Source organism: Odontesthes bonariensis, chromosome 19 (genome assembly GCF_027942865.1).
Source record: "Odontesthes bonariensis isolate fOdoBon6 chromosome 19, fOdoBon6.hap1, whole genome shotgun sequence".
Classification (NCBI taxonomy): domain Eukaryota; kingdom Metazoa; phylum Chordata; class Actinopteri; order Atheriniformes; family Atherinopsidae; genus Odontesthes; species Odontesthes bonariensis.
Genome location: NC_134524.1, coordinates 29,751,368 through 29,770,890, shown reverse-complemented (window position 1 = coordinate 29,770,890; position 19,523 = coordinate 29,751,368). Strand labels below are relative to the sequence as shown.

The 19,523-nt window shown below is 39.5% G+C and overlaps 2 protein-coding genes across 3 annotated transcripts; one reads left to right on the top strand and one right to left on the bottom strand.

Moving 5' to 3' along the window:
- Positions 1-669: 669 nt before the first annotated feature.
- On the bottom strand, positions 670-18,524 carry zcchc4 (zinc finger, CCHC domain containing 4). The gene is made up of 13 exons (XM_075450609.1): positions 18,354-18,524; positions 18,135-18,253; positions 17,955-18,037; positions 17,575-17,847; positions 14,972-15,052; positions 6,744-6,816; positions 6,509-6,659; positions 6,141-6,241; positions 4,014-4,135; positions 2,691-2,766; positions 2,540-2,591; positions 2,290-2,437; positions 670-1,254 (listed from the first exon to the last, which is right to left on the bottom strand). Exons 1-13 carry the CDS (start codon positions 18,439-18,441, stop codon positions 1,131-1,133), a joined length of 1,491 nt encoding a protein of 496 aa, XP_075306724.1. The 5' UTR covers positions 18,442-18,524; the 3' UTR covers positions 670-1,130.
- On the top strand, positions 7,002-15,199 carry LOC142368445 (tripartite motif-containing protein 14). Of its 2 annotated transcripts, none has more exons than XM_075450611.1 (7): positions 7,002-7,089; positions 7,599-7,723; positions 7,861-7,956; positions 8,102-8,299; positions 8,409-8,428; positions 8,516-8,646; positions 10,818-15,199. In XM_075450611.1, the coding sequence occupies exons 3-7, from the start codon at positions 7,879-7,881 to the stop codon at positions 11,414-11,416; spliced, it is 1,026 nt and encodes a 341-aa protein (XP_075306726.1). In that variant the 5' UTR covers positions 7,002-7,089; positions 7,599-7,723; positions 7,861-7,878; the 3' UTR covers positions 11,417-15,199. The 2 variants fall into 2 exon arrangements, with proteins under 2 accessions (XP_075306726.1, XP_075306725.1); XM_075450610.1 differs by having other exon boundaries at positions 7,497-7,723.
- Positions 18,525-19,523: the final 999 nt, after the last annotated feature.

Genomic DNA, 19,523 nt, shown 5'->3' with positions numbered 1-19,523 from the left:
TAAACAACACTGCCATCCGGTGGTCAAAACTAAAATATGCAGTATGTCAAGAGAGAGAACAACATTAATTGTTGGCTTTTTTTAGCTCATGCTTCGTGGTTGGCTTAGGTTTCACTGTCAAATACAAAAGTCTTAAAAATGTTTTTGATGACATCTGGAAAATAACTCATGGCCAGCAAGAAAAAAGTAATGAAACTGAACCAGTAACTGAAAACGGTTACTCCAGGTTTTGGAGCTGTCTGTTGGGCAATACTTTAGAAATAACATAAAAACCCTGTATAAGGGATCCGTTGTGTTAAAACAACCCCCCACTGTTTGCCATTCAAGTGGTAAAGAATCTGGAAGCACTTCCTGGTCTGTAAAAAAAAAAAAATGTAAAACTTATTTTTTCTTTAAAATTTTTACTTTGAGCTGGTTACACACACACACATATATATGTAAATATGTGAATAAATATATATATATATGTGTGTGTGTGTATATGTATATATATATATATATATATGTAAATATATACATATACATATATATATATACATATATATATATATATATATGTAAATATATACATATACATATATATATATACATATACATACATATATACATACATATATATATACATATATATATACATATACATATATATATATACACACCGGAGACATGGACGTTGGACAGATCGGCTTCCATCGGCAGAAAGAGGTGAAGATCGTGGCAGTGGAGAAGAAGATCAATGAGATTATACAAAATCTTTCACCACTTGTACATGCATTGGCACAATGTCAGGTTTTTATTTCTCAACGGTGTAAAAGGAAACATGATGTTTTAACAAGATAAAAAACAAAGTAGAAATTATATATATATATGCATTTATATTTATATACTGAGGTTAAAATGGAAGAAGTACAATATTTAACATTCAATTTAATAAAAATAACAGTTAAGCAGTTTCAGAAGTAACAGAGTTATACTGTAAGTTCACGGTTCAAAGTATGACACTCACTTTATATATGATTTTTATTGTACTTAAACATATCAAACACTGTGAACAATTATTTTGTTTTCAAAAAGAAAAAAAATGTTCTGCTAGACTGCACAGCTGACGAGACACTACTTAAATCCAGAGGTCACACAGACTGAGCAAGCAACTTCTTCATTCTACGAGCTGCACCAGACTTCCGTTTGGCTTTAAGCTTGAGGAGAGGATGATGGGAAATTTCTTTGCCTCCAATCTTGGCCTTGCTCCCATAACTGAAGGAGCAGAACACAAAAAGATAGATAGGCAGAGAAACAAGTCAAGACATGCAAATATTGAAATATATTAGCACAGTGAATGAGTAAAAGAGGCTTAACCCCTGATGAGGACTGTTCTTAACCCTCATACCTGATTTAAAACACAACTTAATTTCTGAAAAGGGACATTTTTGTCCCCTTTTAAAATGACCTAAAAACATCATATTAATATTTTTTTCCACTTTTTTTCATAAATCTTTTATAACACTTTAGTTCTGGTCATAACTACCACATTTTCAATTATTTAAAAAAAAATTAACCCTTTAGATGCCAATTTGAACTTTTTAGCCCAAATTTTAAGCCTTAAGGTGCCAGTATTTTCAAAATATAAAATGCAAAGTGGAATTATTGAGTAGGGATAATTATGGTCTGGGATATGTCAATGATTAGCAACAACATTGATTTTCAGGGACTTTTAATTTTTTTGTTATGCCCGATTTAAAAAAAATAAAATAATTATTATTATTTTAAATTTTTTTCCACTTTTTTTCATAAATCTTTTCTCCCACTTCAGTTCTGATCATAACCACCAAGTTTTCAATTATTTTAAAAAACATGAACCCTTTAAATACCAGTGTAAATGAGGTAAACACCAATTTCTGTTAAAACACACACACAAAAACTGCTATATTTTCAATGTATGCAATGCAAAGTGAAACATTCTATAGGGGATTATTAGGTCTGGGATATGTCATTGATGAGCTACAACATCAGTTTTTACAGCTTTTTAGTTTTTCTGCAATGGCAGATTACAGAAACGGCTCCCATAGGCATCCATTATAATGAATACAGCATTAGACTATGGCACACACACACGCAGTCCAGGATTATTTGGGGTTTTCGGTGCTCATCCTCGCTGACCACTGGGTCCCTGTGCGCTGTGCTGAGAAGGAGAACATTCTTCCCCCTCTTCGGCACATATGACACTGTGTTGCAGTGAAGGCAAATGTTGAGGAGCGCACAGGTCTGTGCGAACTATCCTTTTAAGCTCACCTGCTGATCCTGCGTGTGTCTTTAAGAGGGCAGGATCTACTTTTGTGCTCCAAGTTGCCACAGTTAAAGCAGCCCTCCTTTCCTTGACTGAGTCCACACGGGTGGTCTGGCAGGGCACAGTGGCCGCAGATGTGGCAGTGTTCCCATGCTTATGGAGAAGAATTTGAATGAATCAACACAGTCATGAAGGGCAAAAATCCAAGTTCATCTTACTGCTGTTTCTGATGTGATGATGTAAGAGTTTACTTACATGGTTTCACACATTTTTCACATGTTGAGCAGTGCTTCCATTCACGACCATCCTGAAGAAACCCAGAGAAAACACAAGGTTATAATGGAAAATGTGGTGAAATTTTAAGGGGCTGTCTTATTAGAAATTCAAATAGACATTGGTTGTATACCTTGGATGGACATAAGTTGCATTTAGCACAGTGTTTGTTTAGGGACCACACATATCTCTCACATACAGAGCAAAACCTATAGGAAAAAAGGGAAAATAGGTGAGCATTTAGCACAAATCATTTAACACAAGCCTAGAAAAACCATCAATTTTTTAAACCAGTATTTTCTATATCTGCATAAAAATCCTGTCTGCAGACAAATTCTGTGTTTTACTGATCAAGAAAATATTTAACAATGTGACACTTCAAATGTTTTTTTTCCACAAAGTGGTTCCAGTGCTGGTTCAGAGCCAGGGCCTAACTTACAACCAGCTCTCTTTGTTTTGACTACCACAGCTCTGGCTTCAGCACTGAAAAACTACCTGCTGGTCCAGAAAAAATAACTGCTTACATCAGGAGCTGAGAGCAGGGTTATGGAGACCAATCAGACTAACTAAAATGCTGTGACAGCAATGATTAAAAAACCATAGCCAGTGAAGTGTTTAGTCATCTTAAATGAAAAGAAAACAATAAAGCCTGAGTTTCAACATGAATGTGAAGTTGAAACGGCAGAAAGAGAACATGGATTCTGTGTTTCTGCTGTTCATCGTTTTATATCAGCGGTCGAATCTGTGAACACTCTCCATAGCAACGCATAAAGCTGCATTTACAATAATCATTGGCAATTTTTTTTTTTGTTGTTTTTTTAATATTGTCAGCTGGCGGTTATGGATCCCACTAAAATTGGCGTGTATGAATTCTGTTTCTGTCTCTGTCCATCCATACTAGTTAGAGTTTGCAAACCCGTCAGCATTGTGAAGAGCATTCACAAATACCAACTTTTGTTTAAAACAGTGTTAGCAACTGGACTGGTGGCATTAAAATATCCAGTTGCAGGAAAAATAAGATCTCTGAGATCTGTTGTTGTTTCGTAAAGATAAGTGGTCTCCCTGCACTGAAGTCCTTAAAAAAAAATCCAGAGTAGACCAGAGAGAGGGTCAAAAGTGTTAGAAGAGACATTTAAAGTGGCTCTGATGTGGCTCAGCAAACCAGTTCTTAGCTGGAACCAACGTAGAACTGGCTCTAGTACCAGCCCTGAACATCTTTGGTTGAAAAGGGGTAGATGATATATTTGAAGCACTGGCTCTCCATCTTCTGTTTAAATGTGCCGTATATCTGTTGGAAAGCCTAACTTCTGAGTATTTCTTGTAATAAGTCCTTAACACAGTTTCCTGTAAACTACTAAAAGCTGACATCAAAAGTTAAATTATATAATTGGTACGTCTGGACTCACATGATTGAAAATTAAATTTGCAGTCAGTGATGGAGTGAATGTGTTGGTACCTGTAGCCCTCTGCTTTGGGCAGGACAACGTCTTTAGGTGAAATATTAGTAAAGAGTCTGACAGGAGACTGCCTCCTGCCTGTTTTCCCGTGTTTATACAGAGGATGGTTGTCATAGTCCACCTTATAAGACACAAAACCAAAACATTGATTTGATTAAATATTCATTGTCCATTATAAGAGACCACAAGGACAGCTAAAGGGACACAGTAGCTTCAAAAAGAAGAAGCCCAGAGTCTCTTTGAAGTCTAAGGCCCCATCTACACGTAGCTGGGTATCTGCTAAAACGAATATATTTTTCTACGTTTGGACCTGTCATCCACATGAAAACGCATCATAAACGAATATTTTTAAAAACTCCGGGCAAAGTGAAGATTTTTGAAAACTCCGTTTATGCATTTGCGTGTAGACAGAGATAACCAGAGTTTTTGCGTTTTCGAACATCACAATATGCGCCAAAACAACAACAAATCTGCTCTGACGTCAAACGTGCGACCTTTGTTTACTGAAGAAGCATGGATGCCTTGAGAACTGTGGTGGTTATTATTGTGCAGGCGCTGTTTACTGCCTTGATTTTACACGCCCAACTACTGCTCCAAGAGCACAGGCGACGGGCAACATTGCGGTCGGTGATTTACCCCCTCATAACAACTCCACGTAGGCATGTTCTTCGCCGAAAATCGTCAACGCCGGTTTTAGATCAGACCGGGACGCACTGCCATCTACAGGTTTGGATGCTTATGAATGTGATTGAAAACGCAGATGTTCGGTTATGTGTGGAAGTTTTTTTTCCCCCGAAAACGAGGTAATGTGGATACAAATTATCTTATAAACGGAGGGGGGGAAATATTCGGTTTTAAAAATACCCGGCTACGTGTGTACATAGCCTAACAACAGAAAATACAGTCCAGTTGTTGCCAGTGTTGTAGCTCTAGGGCAGGTGCGCCAAGGTTTGTATCATCAGTCAGCAGAATTACATGCACAATCCTTGACAACCATCCTTGTACCAGTATACAACATTGGAGTGGAATCAAGTTACCGACTGAAGTATGGTGGTGAGATGCAGTTAACTGTGAGCTGTGAAATTAAAGGCCCAGATTTACCAATTTATTGCACTTCAATTTTGCCGTGGCTGTAATAGTTGCTGGTAGTAGGATGCACAGGTGTTGTTCAGTGCTTGCAGAATTAGGGAGAATATGAAAGAAAAGATTCTGTAAATTTGTTTGGAAAGCAGACATACATTAAAAAGATTATGGTTTGCAAAGCCACGTTATTCTTAATCGCCTGGAAGAAATGTGAACTGATCTGGAATCTTTACCTAGAAGTCATGCACAACCTGTAGTAAAGTAAAACTTCTTGCAGCTCTTCATGTTTTGTCTTTCATTTCGTTTGTTTTCTTTTTTCTTTAGATGGACATACCATTTTCTCTGTCACTGGGATGCCATATTCAACATTTTCATCTGCACTGTGACCGAGTGCTGTAGAATACTGATAAACTCTTTTTTATAATTTTTCATTTTCTGCAATAGTACAGCTTTTTATTGACAGTTAGGTAAGTCCTAAAGGTTTGCTTTCTCATTCTTATTTGGCTACATGTCTATCCTAAATTACACTTTCTCATCTATGTGTGCTGTCTGATCCTGAATGATTAAAAAAAACAAAAGATTTAATGTAGTACAAAAGAGTGAAGTCCTCTAAAACTCATATGACAGTACAGTTTAATTATAAAAGTAAACCTGATCAAATATTTTTATCAGAGCCAAAGAGTGAAATTTCAACTGATCAGGTAATCAGATACATGCTCATATGTACCGTTTTCTAACAACAAACCAGTTGTGCCTGGGTCTTTGAGAAATTACAAGCTCCTGAGAACAGCTCTGCTCTTTTGTGATTCTGTACTAACTTGCACTGCTCCTGGTTGACTGCTTTGATAATTATTGAAATATGGATGTGCAGCTGTATTTGTATTGCACAACTAGACACACCCATTGATACTATTTGAAATTTACGACTGCATGCCAATTTTTTGAGTTTTGTAAATCTGGGCCTTATTCCCTAAGGCTGCCTTTGATAACTACACCTAAAGCTAGAACTAAGTCTAAAGCTAAACCAGGTATCCTGCTCCTACCTGGTAGTCCAACATTGTGAATGAGGGGAGACACTCCAGGATACGAGGTTCAAAGAAGTACGGGAAGATCCAAATCATTGGCATGTCATTGTTACTCTCACCTGAACACATCAAAAGTCAAGAGTCCTTAATTATATATAAATAAAATCCTTAATTTAAAATGAACTAACAGTGGCAGAAACATTCATGTAACTGAAAACAATATTATTTATTATTATTTTTATTTGTTAGAAGCAAGCAAATAAAAGTTAAAAAAATGACACGGTCTTTTAATGTGTTATTGCTTCATTATTTTTAAGCCGCTACATGACAAAAATAATTTCCTCAATCAGAACTAAAAAATAGTAATAAACTGCTGTTATGCTGACCAGAGCTCTGCAGTTTCTTCCATGTCTGCGATATCAGAGAGAAACTGTTGGCCAGAGGCTTCACCAAGCCACCGAATGGAGGGTCAGCCATCATTACCACCTTCTCCCCGTCAAGCTCCCTGACGAAGGCGTTCAAGACTGTGCTGGAGGCCTGATGAGAGGCAAAGCTTGATCATTCAGAGCTGGAAAATGAAAACTTGGCAACACTGAACTAGAAATAAAATTTAACACAAACCTCTTCGTCAAAGAAGTGATGATTGAACATGTTGTAGTGACAGAACTCGTCCTGACTGTAAAACTGGGCATATCTGAAACACAGAGATTCATATTATCTATGTATTTTTTTTTTAATACATGACTCTGCTTTCAGGACATACACAAGTTCAGACTTGTGCATGTCGTGTACACACCAATTTGCCAGACACTCAATGAATCCTAAGGTTGTGTATCCAGGAAACGATAAGGGGTTAAGCGTGTACTGCAGGTTGAAGCTTGAAACGCTGGAACACACCCTCCCTGCACTTCAAACCCACACATTCTTTCCAAAAACAAAGTGCAGAGGCGTTGTGCAGAGAGCTAAGGTAAGAGCTACTTAAAACATTATTTAATAATGTTCAAGAATATAACTTAGCTGTTATCACCAATGCATGAGACACATGCCTTCTATACATCATGCTGAGAACTCTAATTTTTTTTAACTGATGAACATTGTTTGACTACTTTGCTTGATTAATCTCAATGTTTAAATGCTAAATATTCAGAAAGTTTTGAGACTGCATTTTTTGAAAACTGAGAAAAATCCTAGTGTTCTGGAGCAGGTTTTTGAAAAATCCTTCGCATGAACCAGCATCAAAGATGTTCAGAGAGCTGAGGAACTGGTTTACTTGTCAAAACACAGCAAAAGCAAAAAGACTAAAAATGCTTTGGATGTTACAAAACGAGAAAACGTTTGAATGGAAAGAAAGTGTTTTTCTGTTTGGTTTTTTAGGTCAGTCCACAGAAATGGCAGAAAAAGAGTCACATGTTGTTGGTAGTGTACAGCCAGCAGTCGTTCAGTCATTGCAAAGTCAGCTTTCACCGCCCTCTGCAGGGAATGTACTGCAGGAAGGTGTGAGCTTCACTCCTCTGGATTCCAACACTAACAGGGCTGTTCAACCTTTCCCACGTTCCCCGAAACTGCAGAGGAAGACAGCCAAAGGTGCACAGCCCTCTCAGGTAAACATATATGTGGATGGAGTTGAACAGTCATTAGGTGAAACTGGGGCTGCTGTCATCCATCCCCCTGAGAACAGGTACAATTAGTGGCAATACTGATGATGAATTATTGGGTGATGCAAAAATATCTTGTGCAGGGGCTGTTATCTAGACGTATGGAAGAGCTGCAGGTTGAAAGATCCAAGACTGAGGCCCACATCCAGTCTCTGAAGAAACGCAAAGCTGATCTTGCTGTGAGTATGGAACCAAGCACTACAAGCACTTATGAATATTTATGCATATTTTATGAAACTGGTGAGAAAATAACTGAGAATAATAAGAACATTCTGATGAATTCCACTGCATCCCTCCTCTTGCTCACTGCGCTGCCCCCTGAAGAGGACCACAGAGGTGAGGAAGCAACAGGTTCGGGAGCGCTTTGAGAACATGCAGTGTGTCCTGAAGCAGGATGAGCAGGTGATCCTGGACTTACTGGAGCTGGAACTGAAAAAGACAAGGGCCAGACTGGACCAGCTTCTGAAGAACTGGGTTAACCATCAAGGGCAAGTCACAAAGAGTATCAGCAGCACACAAAGAGTTAAGGATGAAGACTGGAAAGTCTGATCCATACACACTAAATACTCAGTAACTGAAAGCATCTTGCTTTTATTTTAACTTGTATTTCTGCTTGTGTTTTGGTTTTAAGGGTCAGTCCGAAAATGTCAGGTAAAACACTGCTGCATCATTAGGTATAAAGTTTTCAGATTTAATTTCTCTCTGAGTCATCTCTAATCAATGCCATAACTATTCCAGTCCAAAGAGACCAGATGCCTCCGAGAGAGAAATCAGACTCGATGAAGAAAGATTTGAGAAGCTTCTAAAAACTCTCTCCTCCATCTCCAAAAACCTGAAGGCTCAGCTGCAAAGGAAGACTCTACTGTTAGGTATGACAACCATTCCTAGACCATTCCAAAGAATTTCCCCTTGCGGATTAATAAAGTACTTTGATTTGATTATGAGCCAACAGATGCACAGCCGCAGTATGATTTCAAGTATGTTGATGTGACCGCAAACTTTATACATGAAACACCTGTGAAGCACATGAACAGGGCAGACAATCTTTGTCAAGTAATACAGTACAAAGTTCCATTCATTATTACCACTTCGAGTTTTACTTAGCAAAAAGCAAGTCTTGAGAGAAGGAAGCGGTCTTACTCCATATTGGCAAGGGTCATTTAAACTTCCGTGATGGCAGCATTAATGCAGTAATGTTAATGGATATTTTAGAGCAACATATATAGTCCAGACCTGTCCCAAACAGTGATTGTGTGGAAGATTTTAAAAGGAAAATGTGACAATGGCCTCGTACTTTTGCACACTTTAAGACGAGTTTGTAGAAATAATGGATCAAACTAACACCTGAAACTCTGGATGGTATCCTCAATGTATTTTAAGTGTTGTGAGAAGCAATGGCAACATTGCAAAGTGGTAAAAACTTTAGTTTCCAAACTTATTTGGGACTGTGTTGCAGGCCTGAAATTTAAACATGGATGCATATTAACAAATTATATGAAGTTGACAAAAGCAACAAAAAATTAAATATGCTTGGTTTCATACTGACATAAAAATAAATTAAATGTCAGAATTACTGCATTCTTTTTTCACTTTAAATTGGCATTTAGGTTCAGGTCCTTTGTCCCCACAGCCATAAGGCTTTTTAACAGTGACCGCTAACATGTTCTTCTCAAATTTATTTATTTAATTAATCAATCATTTAATTTAAGCTACGTGACAATTTGAATCTCCCCCACGGGGGATGAATAAAGTATTTTCGATTTCTATTTTGGGGTGTTCTAATGGGTCTGCAGAAGAGACTGAAAAAACAATAAAATTAGACTGATATTCAGTAGTATTCACTAAATTCATGGGTTGAATACATTTGTTAAAGATGCAAGCACGTCTGAAAACTGAAAGGTTTTTGGGCTATAGCAGTGACAGAGACACGACAAGCATTTCACTTGAAATTTACATTTATATTTTTGTAAATCATAAACAGTCCTGATAAGGGCTTTTCGTAGACACTTTAAGTGGTGCTCCTGGAAAAAGTCTGAAGTGAAAAAAGGTTCATCTAGGCAGGTGGGAATGTCGTCAACATCTAATACGGAGTCAATAGCCGCTTTCGGACTGTAGGAACCTTTGGCAGTTCTAATAACCTTTTAATCCGCGGGGCCGTTTTCTCCCGTGTTCGGACATACAGGAACTCGGGGCTTTCTCCCTTAGTTCCTATAACTATTTAGCTCCTTCTCCGAGGTCGGGTCTTTTCATAGTTCTTATAGAACGAATCTAACGGAGGTGTGTGGTGGTCGGTAGCTACGCCCCATGTCATGCTATCACGGCTGAAATGTTTCCTCATATGACACAGACACAACCGGCGGGTGTTTAATAAGTTAAACTTACACTGGTCTCATTTGTCTGCAGCGCTCTGCTCTCCTTTCTTCCTTCATGAAATAAAAAAGTATCGTCTCCTTACTCTCTCTGTGAGCTTTTCCAGCCTCGATATTAGACGCCTGATGTGATTGTCCATGATTAATATCACCATCATGCAGATCATAAACACAGTGGCCTCCCTGCTCTCCATATTAGCTTCTTGGTGGTGTTTTTTCTACTCTCCTTACTTTTACCGTTTTGTTTTGTGTTTGAATGTAGCGCTAAACGGCTAACGGCTAACACGTCACTGAAGCAGACGGCTGCGCGCGGCGCATCAGTCCCTATCAGGTCCCGACTCATGTGCGAATGCAGACTGAAACAGTTCCGCTGGGGAAGGATAGTTATCAGAACGAAATTCGAGGAGGGTAGTTCTGATAACTACTTTCTTAGAACGGTCTGTCCGAAAGCGGCTAATGTTAATGACAAACTCAGGGATATGTTAAAGTTAAACTGCAGTTGACCATAGTACACTTGTTTTGCACTCTGCTGTGTTGTGTCCACCTCAGTTGGCTGATTCTTCTACTTCGGTTAAAATGCCAAAACTGCGAAACTCAAAATGGACATTTATTTCAGCTTTTCATAAATTAATGTTAATTCAGCTATGTGTTGATTCCCTCTTTCATTTCAGATTCATTCCCAACTGTGATTGACAGGCAGACCTGCCATTCCCAGATCACAGTGACCTCAGACGGGCGGGGCTTGTTCTTCTCTGGCTCGGCCTGTCCTGGTCCAGAACATTCTCTGCAGTTTGATAAGGTGTGTTGCGCTCTGGGCTCCTCGCCCATCACTGCAGGTCAGGGATACTGGGAAATTGACGTTCGCTGCTGCTCCGCCTGGGCTGTGGGCGTGGCATATGGCACTATGGAGAGGAAGGGCCAGGACAAGGGTGCCAAGCTGGGCCGGAACAGGAACTCATGGTGCGTTGAGCTCAAGAACAGCAATTTGTTGGCTTGGCACAATGACCGGCACGTGGCATGTCAGGGAGTTGGGCAGAATCAGCTGAGACGAGTGGGGGTGTGGGTGAATTATAATAAGGGTCAGCTGATGTTTTATGATGCAGACACCATGGTTGTCCTGCAGAAGTTCTCAGCAGCCATGACACCGGTGTTTGACAGGGCTCATCACCAGTTCACTGAACCCTTGTACCCTGCCGTACGCATCCTGAGACCAACAGAGAACCCAATCTGGCCAAATCACCTGCAGTTCTGTCACCTCAGCTCTGTATAATGGTGTATTGCATCCGACTGTTACACACACTAGGTCTGCATAACATGGTCCATGTTGTCACAAAGTGTCGCAGTCAAACCCAGAATATGTTGTGACGTGGTTGACAAATTGTCATGACAAAGTAAACAACTGTCTGATGCTGAAGTGACTGTAGAAATGAAATAGATATCTCTTGCGAGAAAGGCTATGAAATTTTTAATATTTGAGTTGTTTTTAAGTCGCTTTGACAATACCAGAGATGTTCAGGAGAATGTGCAATGTTTTCTTTTGCCCAAAGTTGCTGTTCACACGAGCACATCACAATGGGAGGATTTCTGCTTGAGAAGCGCCTTCCTGCATTTAAATGCGTACAGGAAGGGGTCCCTGACAACAAGCCAAATTCCTTAGCCTGCATCATGAACTGTCTTTAACCACAAGGAGAACAAGGATTGCTGTATCAGACTGTCTGACCCAGACAAAAACCTGTTTTAAAATCATGGAGTCAGTCTGCATTAAATAAAGAAAGAGAAGACCGATGGCCTGAATCCGTAGCTCCCTAACATGCTTGAAACAAGCTACACGACAAGCACCTTTAAACTGTGCGCAGGAAAATAATAAATTTTATTTCACAGACTCAAGGTCCAGATAAGAATGCAGTACATTAAAAAGACATTCAAAGACATACATCATTTATACATAAGGCTCCTCCTCAGAGCCTGAAATGTGGGCACGTTTGCAGTGACAAAGAGAGCACTTGCACTTTCCCACCTTGGAGCTTTAAGCAAAATTCTAAGTGCATCATTATAAGCCACCTTGATCTTATTCATCTTAGTTCTGCTGTAACTACACCAAAGATGAGCTGTATATAGTGGAGTACAGTAAGTTTTAAAAAGAGATATTTTGACCTCCTTCGCACACATATAAAATTTTCGTGCCAGCATATTCGCTTGAGCACACAGCTTGCAACACTGACGCTGAATATCATCATCATCACATAAGTCATTCCTAAGAATATGACCCAAGTATTTTGCTTTAGTTATAGTCGTCAGCTCACTGTCATTTAGATAAAAGGAAGGGAAGTGTAGTTTTTTATCCTCCTTAGTCCTGACAATCATTACAACACTCTTTTTTAAGTTGTATTTGATGTCATACTCTACACCATACTCTGAGCAGGCTCTAAGCAGTCGCTGTAGACCAGCACTATAGGGAGACAGGACAACTAAGTCATCAGCATACAATAGATGATTAACAATTTTTCCCCCAACCATACATCCAGTCTTGCATTATTTTAATTTCTTGGATAGATCATCCATATAGAGATTAAAAAGAAAAGGGGAGAGAATTCCACCTTGCCTGACACCATTGGTAACCAAGAACTGGCTAGAAGATGCTTCGCCCCATCTGACCTGCATGGTTTGGTGGGAATACCAATACTGTAGAATATGTATCAAGTATAAAGGAACCCCTCGTTCATATAATTTTAAAAACAATTTTCCATGGTTGACTCGGTCAAATGCCCTAGATGCATCTAAAAAACACATAAATATTGTGGAGTTCTGCTTCTTATATTTTGAAATAAGCTCTTTCAATGCATAGATACACATATCTGTTTCATGTTTATGTTTAAAACCAAATTGATTGTCAGTTGTTTCCACATATCCCTGGAGCCTCTCCAAAAGGATCCGCTCTAGGACTTTGGATATTATGGTGGCAAGTGCAATGGGCCTGTAGTTGTCTGCACTAGATGCTTTACATGTTTTATCTTTAATAACGGGTACCAATAGTACAGATAACAGAGAGTCAGGTAATATGCCATGTGCTAACAGGCCAGAGAAACACAAAGCAAGTAGCACTGAAAGTCTGTAACTAGCAGATTTCAGATGCTCAGCAGTGATTTGGTCAGGACCACTGGCTTTATTCACTGCTAGCTTCCCATTGGCATTGCACACCTCGTCTGGTCTAATAATCATACCATTATCATAACCAACATCATCCACTTTAAAAGCAGCACTTTCAACACGGTTAAAAATATCCCCAAAATGCTTCGTCCATCACTCAGCAATATTCCCATCCCCAGATACACCATTTACAGTGGAAGGAAGAGGCATCTTGCTGTTGTTAATAGCTTTAACTTCATTCCAGAATTCCTGGACATCATTTTGATGGAGTTTTCTAGCCATTGAGTTTGCCCTCATCATTTGCTCATTTCTTTTTACATAGCGTACCGCATATTTATACCTGGCATTAGTGGCCTTCTTATGCTGAAACTCTGGGCCATGTTTTACTTTTCCAGCAGCAACCCAGTTTCTTAAGGCTTCTTTCGCCTCAGAGTCGAGATCTGCCACATATGCATTCCATCCAGGCCTGACCTTTTGTTTTTTCTTATCTTGAATAAAACGCTTACCATCAATAATCAAACAGTTCACTATATTTTTATACATATTCACTAAGTTATTCTGGTGGTCTGGCTTTTGACAGTTAGTATCACAAGAGAATACAACATGTGGGATATAAACACTGCTTAGACTATTATCAGTTAATGCATTGTATTTCCAGAGGTCACATTCAGAGAGCTTAGCCCAGTCTATCTTCTTACATATATGTTGGCATCTATTATTAGTAGCCAGTTCTGGTAGACTGCTCAGATTCAATACCATAGAGACAGGAATGTGGTCTGATATGGTCAGATCATACAGAATCATTATTTCAGATAAACAATCATGGGCATCAGCTGTGCATATGTGGTCCAGCCAGGATGTTGTATGCCATGCTTCACTGATATATGTATATCTATTCTCTGGCAGCATCACTTTACTGGAGAGCACTAATTTACTGTTTTGACAAAAGAGCTGTAAATGTTGACCAAACAAAGACTGGTTGTCTGAGATGTCAGCATTCAGATCACCCATAACAAATATACTTGTACATTCATTTTCTTGAATAAAAGAGCTAATGAATGCTAGTCTGTTCAGAAATTCATTTTCATTTGTCTTGCATTCATAAGGGGTGTACACATTTAAAATAATAAACTCATTTTTATCATATGTAACCTTGATCGCTATGGCCCAGTCAACATTTAAACGTATCACACTTATCAGTGGGTCATATTTCTTTTGCCAGAATATGGCAACACCGCCAGATATTCAGCCCCGTACTAACCCCAAACTTAAATCAGTATTTGACTCCCCTGCCCCATAGAAGTCATTATGCACCGAACCAAGTTTGTTGAGGTCCTGTTTGGGCAACAGGGTTTCTTGTATGCATAGAATGTCCGCGCTGTCAAAGAGTTGGTCAATCACAATGCGTCGCGCTTTGTCACTAGCACTCTGTCCTAAGCGCAGGCCACGCGCATTGTATGACACAGTTCTCATGACAACAGTCCAGCATTGACCGCAGCAGATGCCCCGGCCTCAGACACATTATTGCTCCTTGCCACCCCGAGAGTTTTTAAGGCCACAGTTTTTCGTGCTTCGTAAAAAGGATTTCACGTTTAGTGTCTGAAATGTCTGCATGGTTTTATAGACTGCAAATAGTAGCATACAGCATCATACATGACAACAAATCGGAGAAACTTACCTGAAATCTATGTCCAGCAGTAGACTCCTCATTTGCTGATGTTTCTGCTCCAGGTTCCGCTGCTTGATCAGTTCCTGCAGTCTGATGTAAACAACAACAATCATTTCTGATAACATATGAATGCAAAATCATTCCTAAGTGTTTAAAATCTGTAATTAAACCAACATTTACCCAGTCAAATGATGTGCTTGTTTCTTATGAGGTAAACAAATAAAATTCTTATCAAAATTGTTTTTGTTCTGTTATTGTTCTCCCATTTTCTCTGAGGCTGTCTTTTGTATACAAAAGCCCTGAGTTCTAAATTCAGGATAGTGCTTTTATGCAAGATCTGCAAGAGCAGCTTCTAAAATCATCTCAGTCCAGTCCCCCGATATTGTCCATCTTCTCTCTCCTTTTCCGTTGTCCATCTCTTCCCTTCTCTACCAGATTTGACCATTTTTAGCTAAACAACACAAAATCTCCTGAGGCAACAACAGTAATAAACAGAGGTAATGGAAGAGCAATCCTTACACGATGGCACTCACATCCCAGCTTGCAACACAGCGTGCAGTACCTTCACATTTTCTATAATAATTTTGATCTACTTTTAAATTATCGAAGGATGAAGGTGATGTCTTATCACAAATGTAAAAAAACAAGAATAAATTCACTTCAACAACAGAAATGAACAAAGATGTCAAATTCTTACTGGGAAAAGTTAGGACTCTTTAGGCCTAATGGCTAGTATTAGTTGAAATAACATAAATGAGAAATTTCCTTTAACTTTTACCAACATCTCAAGGCAAAATTCTTTTGACTCTGATGTACAAGGGGTTTCTTGCATGTACAGCTAATTTTAAATGGTCATGTAGCATCTCAATAGGATTCAGACTGAACCCTTCCACATCTTTCTAGTTCTTTCTTTAGAGCCATTCCTTGGTGGATTTTCTTCAATGTTTTGGATCATTATTATGTAGCATTGTGCTCTTCTGCTTCACCTTCTAGGGCCCTCTGTGAAGACCTGTAGTGGATTCTATGATAGTTAAGGCTGATTTATGGTCGGAAACCAGGTCGTCTGCGTGTGTGTCGCAGTTAACGCAGACATGCCCCCGCCCCTTACGCAGACACTCTGGTGCACCTCCCCAAAATTGTAACTGACCGCAGACAGTGCCGCAGACATCGCCGCAGGGAGGAGAGAAAGGAGGCCTCTGATTGGTCAACTCTACATCCGCTCTACACTATGCGTATTTCCGGTTTGCTAACCGGCTAATGGCAGACATCCCAAGTCTCCCGGAAGTTCCGGGAGTCTCCCTGATATTGATAGTTAATCACGGATGCCCACGAGTCGGATAAAATATCCCGGATTTTAGACTATGCGACGGAGTGTGTTTTTTTTTTTTTTCCCAATGCGAGTGAGCGTGCAGGCAACACAATAACTCGTGCACCATGCGCGTTTCGACTGCGCGGGCATGAGAGAGGCGTGTGGGGAGAGGTGTGAAACCTGTGCGTATCTGTCCAAAGCGATGCTCTGTTCAACGCAACTGCTTGTCAGAGAGCGCGCTGATTGGTTTAGTCAGCAAAATAAGCCAATAACGTTCGGTGTGGGAAGGCTTCGATTTACTCTGACAGTCACCTAAGTTACCACTCAAAACTGTGCATCCTGCCAAATGGCAGAGGGTGAATCCTCGAGTAAAAAACGAAAATATAAGACTCATTTTACAGCAGAATATATACTAAAGTGTATCCATGTGTAGTGAAGGTGAAGAATGATGACACCGTGGCGAGGTGCACTGTATGCAATAGTGACTTCAGTATTGCCCACGGCGGACTTAATGACTGTAAAACATGTGGAGGTAGGCTGAACGCGCCATCATCTGCATTTTATTTCTGTAGGTTAAATGCTGTTATAAAATAAAGCAAAACGTATCAAAGACTTATTTAAAGTATCAATACACATTTAGTTACTAAATTGTGTAGGGCTATATCTAACTAGCCAGCTACAGTATCTAACTATCTATATCCAGCCTGTCTAAAGCTTTAAAAAAAATCCCCAATTTAATATGTTGATAAATAGGCAAAATAAATTAAGCGTATATTAATTAAAGAAAATATGTGTGTGTGTGGGGGGGGGGTTTGATAAGCATCTCCCTGAAATGAGTTTTTGGAACTTGGGATGTCTGTAATGGTGACGCTAACCGTGCTAACCGTGACGATTCTTTCGCCTCTCTGCAAGCTCCAGTAGTATATAGAGTTGATAACCAGCATTGTAGTACCACTTAGTCAGATATCCAGGGTTTAGGTTATTTAAGCCAGAGCACTAACAATATCCTGAACATGCTGAACCTACTTCGTAGTACAGTCCTCTGGTTTTCTTTTGGGGTTTTTTGTAGATATTTTGATTTAAATAGGAAAGAAGAAAGTGGGATAAAGATAGAGAGCTAGTCTACAGCCAGCTGGAATTAAAGGAGAGACTTTGCAGTTTGAAAATAAGATCCTTTGAGGATGGTTAATCTATAAGGTAAGAAGGACATTTTTGTGATTTTGTTTATTTTCCCCTTTCAGACTGAATGTTCTGTTCTGAAATCACCCAATGTTCTGAAATCTTCAAACTCAGTCTGTCTCACCTGGGTGTCCCCACACACAGCACCTTGGTGTATCCCAGACCAGCTAAGGTGTCCAGCAGGAAGTTTGCGCTGCGATCGGAGAACAGGTACTGGGCATTGTTCTTCTTGTTGTTGAGTGGTCGCAGCAAGATGCTAGGTCGTCTCAGCTGAGCCACGGTGATGGCTGCGGTTCTGTGAGCAGAGTGAGCGCTGTGCTCTGCCGGCATTAGCAGAATCTGACAATCCTGACAGAACTTCTTCTTGTCAAGGGGGAGGCTGGCAAATTGCTGAAACCTGAGGGACGTTATTCAAACGAGAGACAAATTACTACCAGATCAGGGCAGCCACAGACAACACCGTTCTTCAGTTAAGGCTCTGACAGTCTGCTGCTGCACTCTCACCTCTTAAAGTATTCCTGATGTGTGAACAGAGGCTTCTTTAACAGATTCTCTGCTTCTCTGGCCAGCAACCTGGCCTGTGAAACCTTACAAGTAAATGTATAACAACAAAATAAATGTGACATGAATCATACAAACATCAAAAATCTTGCTGAAGTTATAACACACATTCAGGGGACTGACCTTTTCATCTTCCCACTGGAAAAAGCTGCAGTCTTTCCTGTCTCGACAGGCCGAGCATGCATAAAACCTCCGTACTTTTTGGCCTTCTTTGCTCCCCTTCTCGAACAATAAAGTTGGACCTGACCAAACACAAACGTGTGACGTTAAAAGACAAATAAGGGCTACCTAACGCAGTTTGGTGTTATGGGATTATTAGCTCGTAGCTATAGTTAGGCTTACCATGCGGACAACATGGCGCAGTTTTAACACTCTCTGGAAGAATAACTTCTATTCCAAGACTGTCGTTGTTAGCTTCGGTTGTATCCATGTTGTCAAGGTGAAACAGTTAACACATTAGGACTAAAATATTCGGCACGACAACGCAGGAAGCATGCAGCTTTCAGTCGCACAACTTTTACGTCATATGCGTGTGGTCGCACAATAAACGTTGAAAACTAAAGAAATTATGTTTCAAACGTAAACATAAGATGTTTATATTTTTTGAAGGCGTCAATTGATTTTAAACATTGATTTAATTTTCGATTGTATACCACGTTATATTTCGAGCTACTTGAAATGATTTATGTGCATAACTCCTAAGTGCAATATTTGTTCAATAAACATTGAGCAAAAGGTAAAATAAAACAGACTCGCTGGCTTGAGAACGTTGAGTCATTGGGTGTCTACGCTTCTCCATAATGATTAATTAGTCAACTGCACTTTAAACAGCACATACTTTAACACACCATATTGAAGAAATTAGTCTATAAATGGGTATGTATACCTAATTCTATCACTAAAAGTCTTATTTACGATGCAGTTTGTCTACATTTAAAATTAGCGTACTACACTAAAGCAGCAGGTCCGAATAACAATGACTACTTTATTTCTTAAGAACTACAACTCCCATGTATCCAGCGCGAACAGCGCAGTGGCGCTGTCATCCCGTGGATTCTCAGGAGCAGGCTGAATGCTTGCAAAACTTGACAATGCACCCAGTTACCCAGCACGAGACGGAAGCTTCGCACTTTCCCCCTTAAAAGTAAAAGCATTAAACGAAGGTTGATATATTTTGTGTAACACTGTTAGGAAGAAAAAGAACATTCAGACCTACTTGGATATTTTTTCAGTCGGTCGAATAATATGAGTCGACTACAATAAGAGGCTAAGTTTTGCGTCATTAGAAAGCAGTGTTGTATAAAGTACTGAAATCTCACACTCAAGTAAAAGTATATGTACCCCTCCAAAATATGACTTTGGTAAAAGTCCAAGTCACTGACTGAAATGTTACTTGAGTTAAAGTCTTAAAGTATCCGAAACGTCTTGTACTTAAGTATGGGAATTACTGTAAAAATAGATGAACTTAAGTAATGTAATGAAAAGTATAAGTAAAAAGTAAACAAGGCAAAA

Bases quoted from the DNA above. Each gene is read 5' to 3' on its own strand.
- LOC142368445 (XM_075450610.1), top strand. From the start codon at position 7,511: ATGGCAGAAAAAGAGTCACATGTTGTTGGTAGTGTACAGCCAGCAGTC. The intron at 7,957-8,101 runs GTGAGTATGGAA...TGCCCCCTGAAG, and splicing joins AACGCAAAGCTGATCTTGCT to AGGACCACAGAGGTGAGGAA. The intron at 8,300-8,408 runs GTTAAGGATGAA...TTTGGTTTTAAG, and splicing joins GTATCAGCAGCACACAAAGA to GGTCAGTCCGAAAATGTCAG.
- zcchc4 (XM_075450609.1), bottom strand. From the start codon at position 18,441: ATGGATACAACCGAAGCTAACAACGACAGTCTTGGAATAGAAGTTATT. The intron at 6,660-6,743 runs GTTTGTGTTAAA...GCCTCTCATCAG, and splicing joins ATCACTTCTTTGACGAAGAG to GCCTCCAGCACAGTCTTGAA. The intron at 6,242-6,508 runs GTCAGCATAACA...TGATGTGTTCAG, and splicing joins GAAGAAACTGCAGAGCTCTG to GTGAGAGTAACAATGACATG.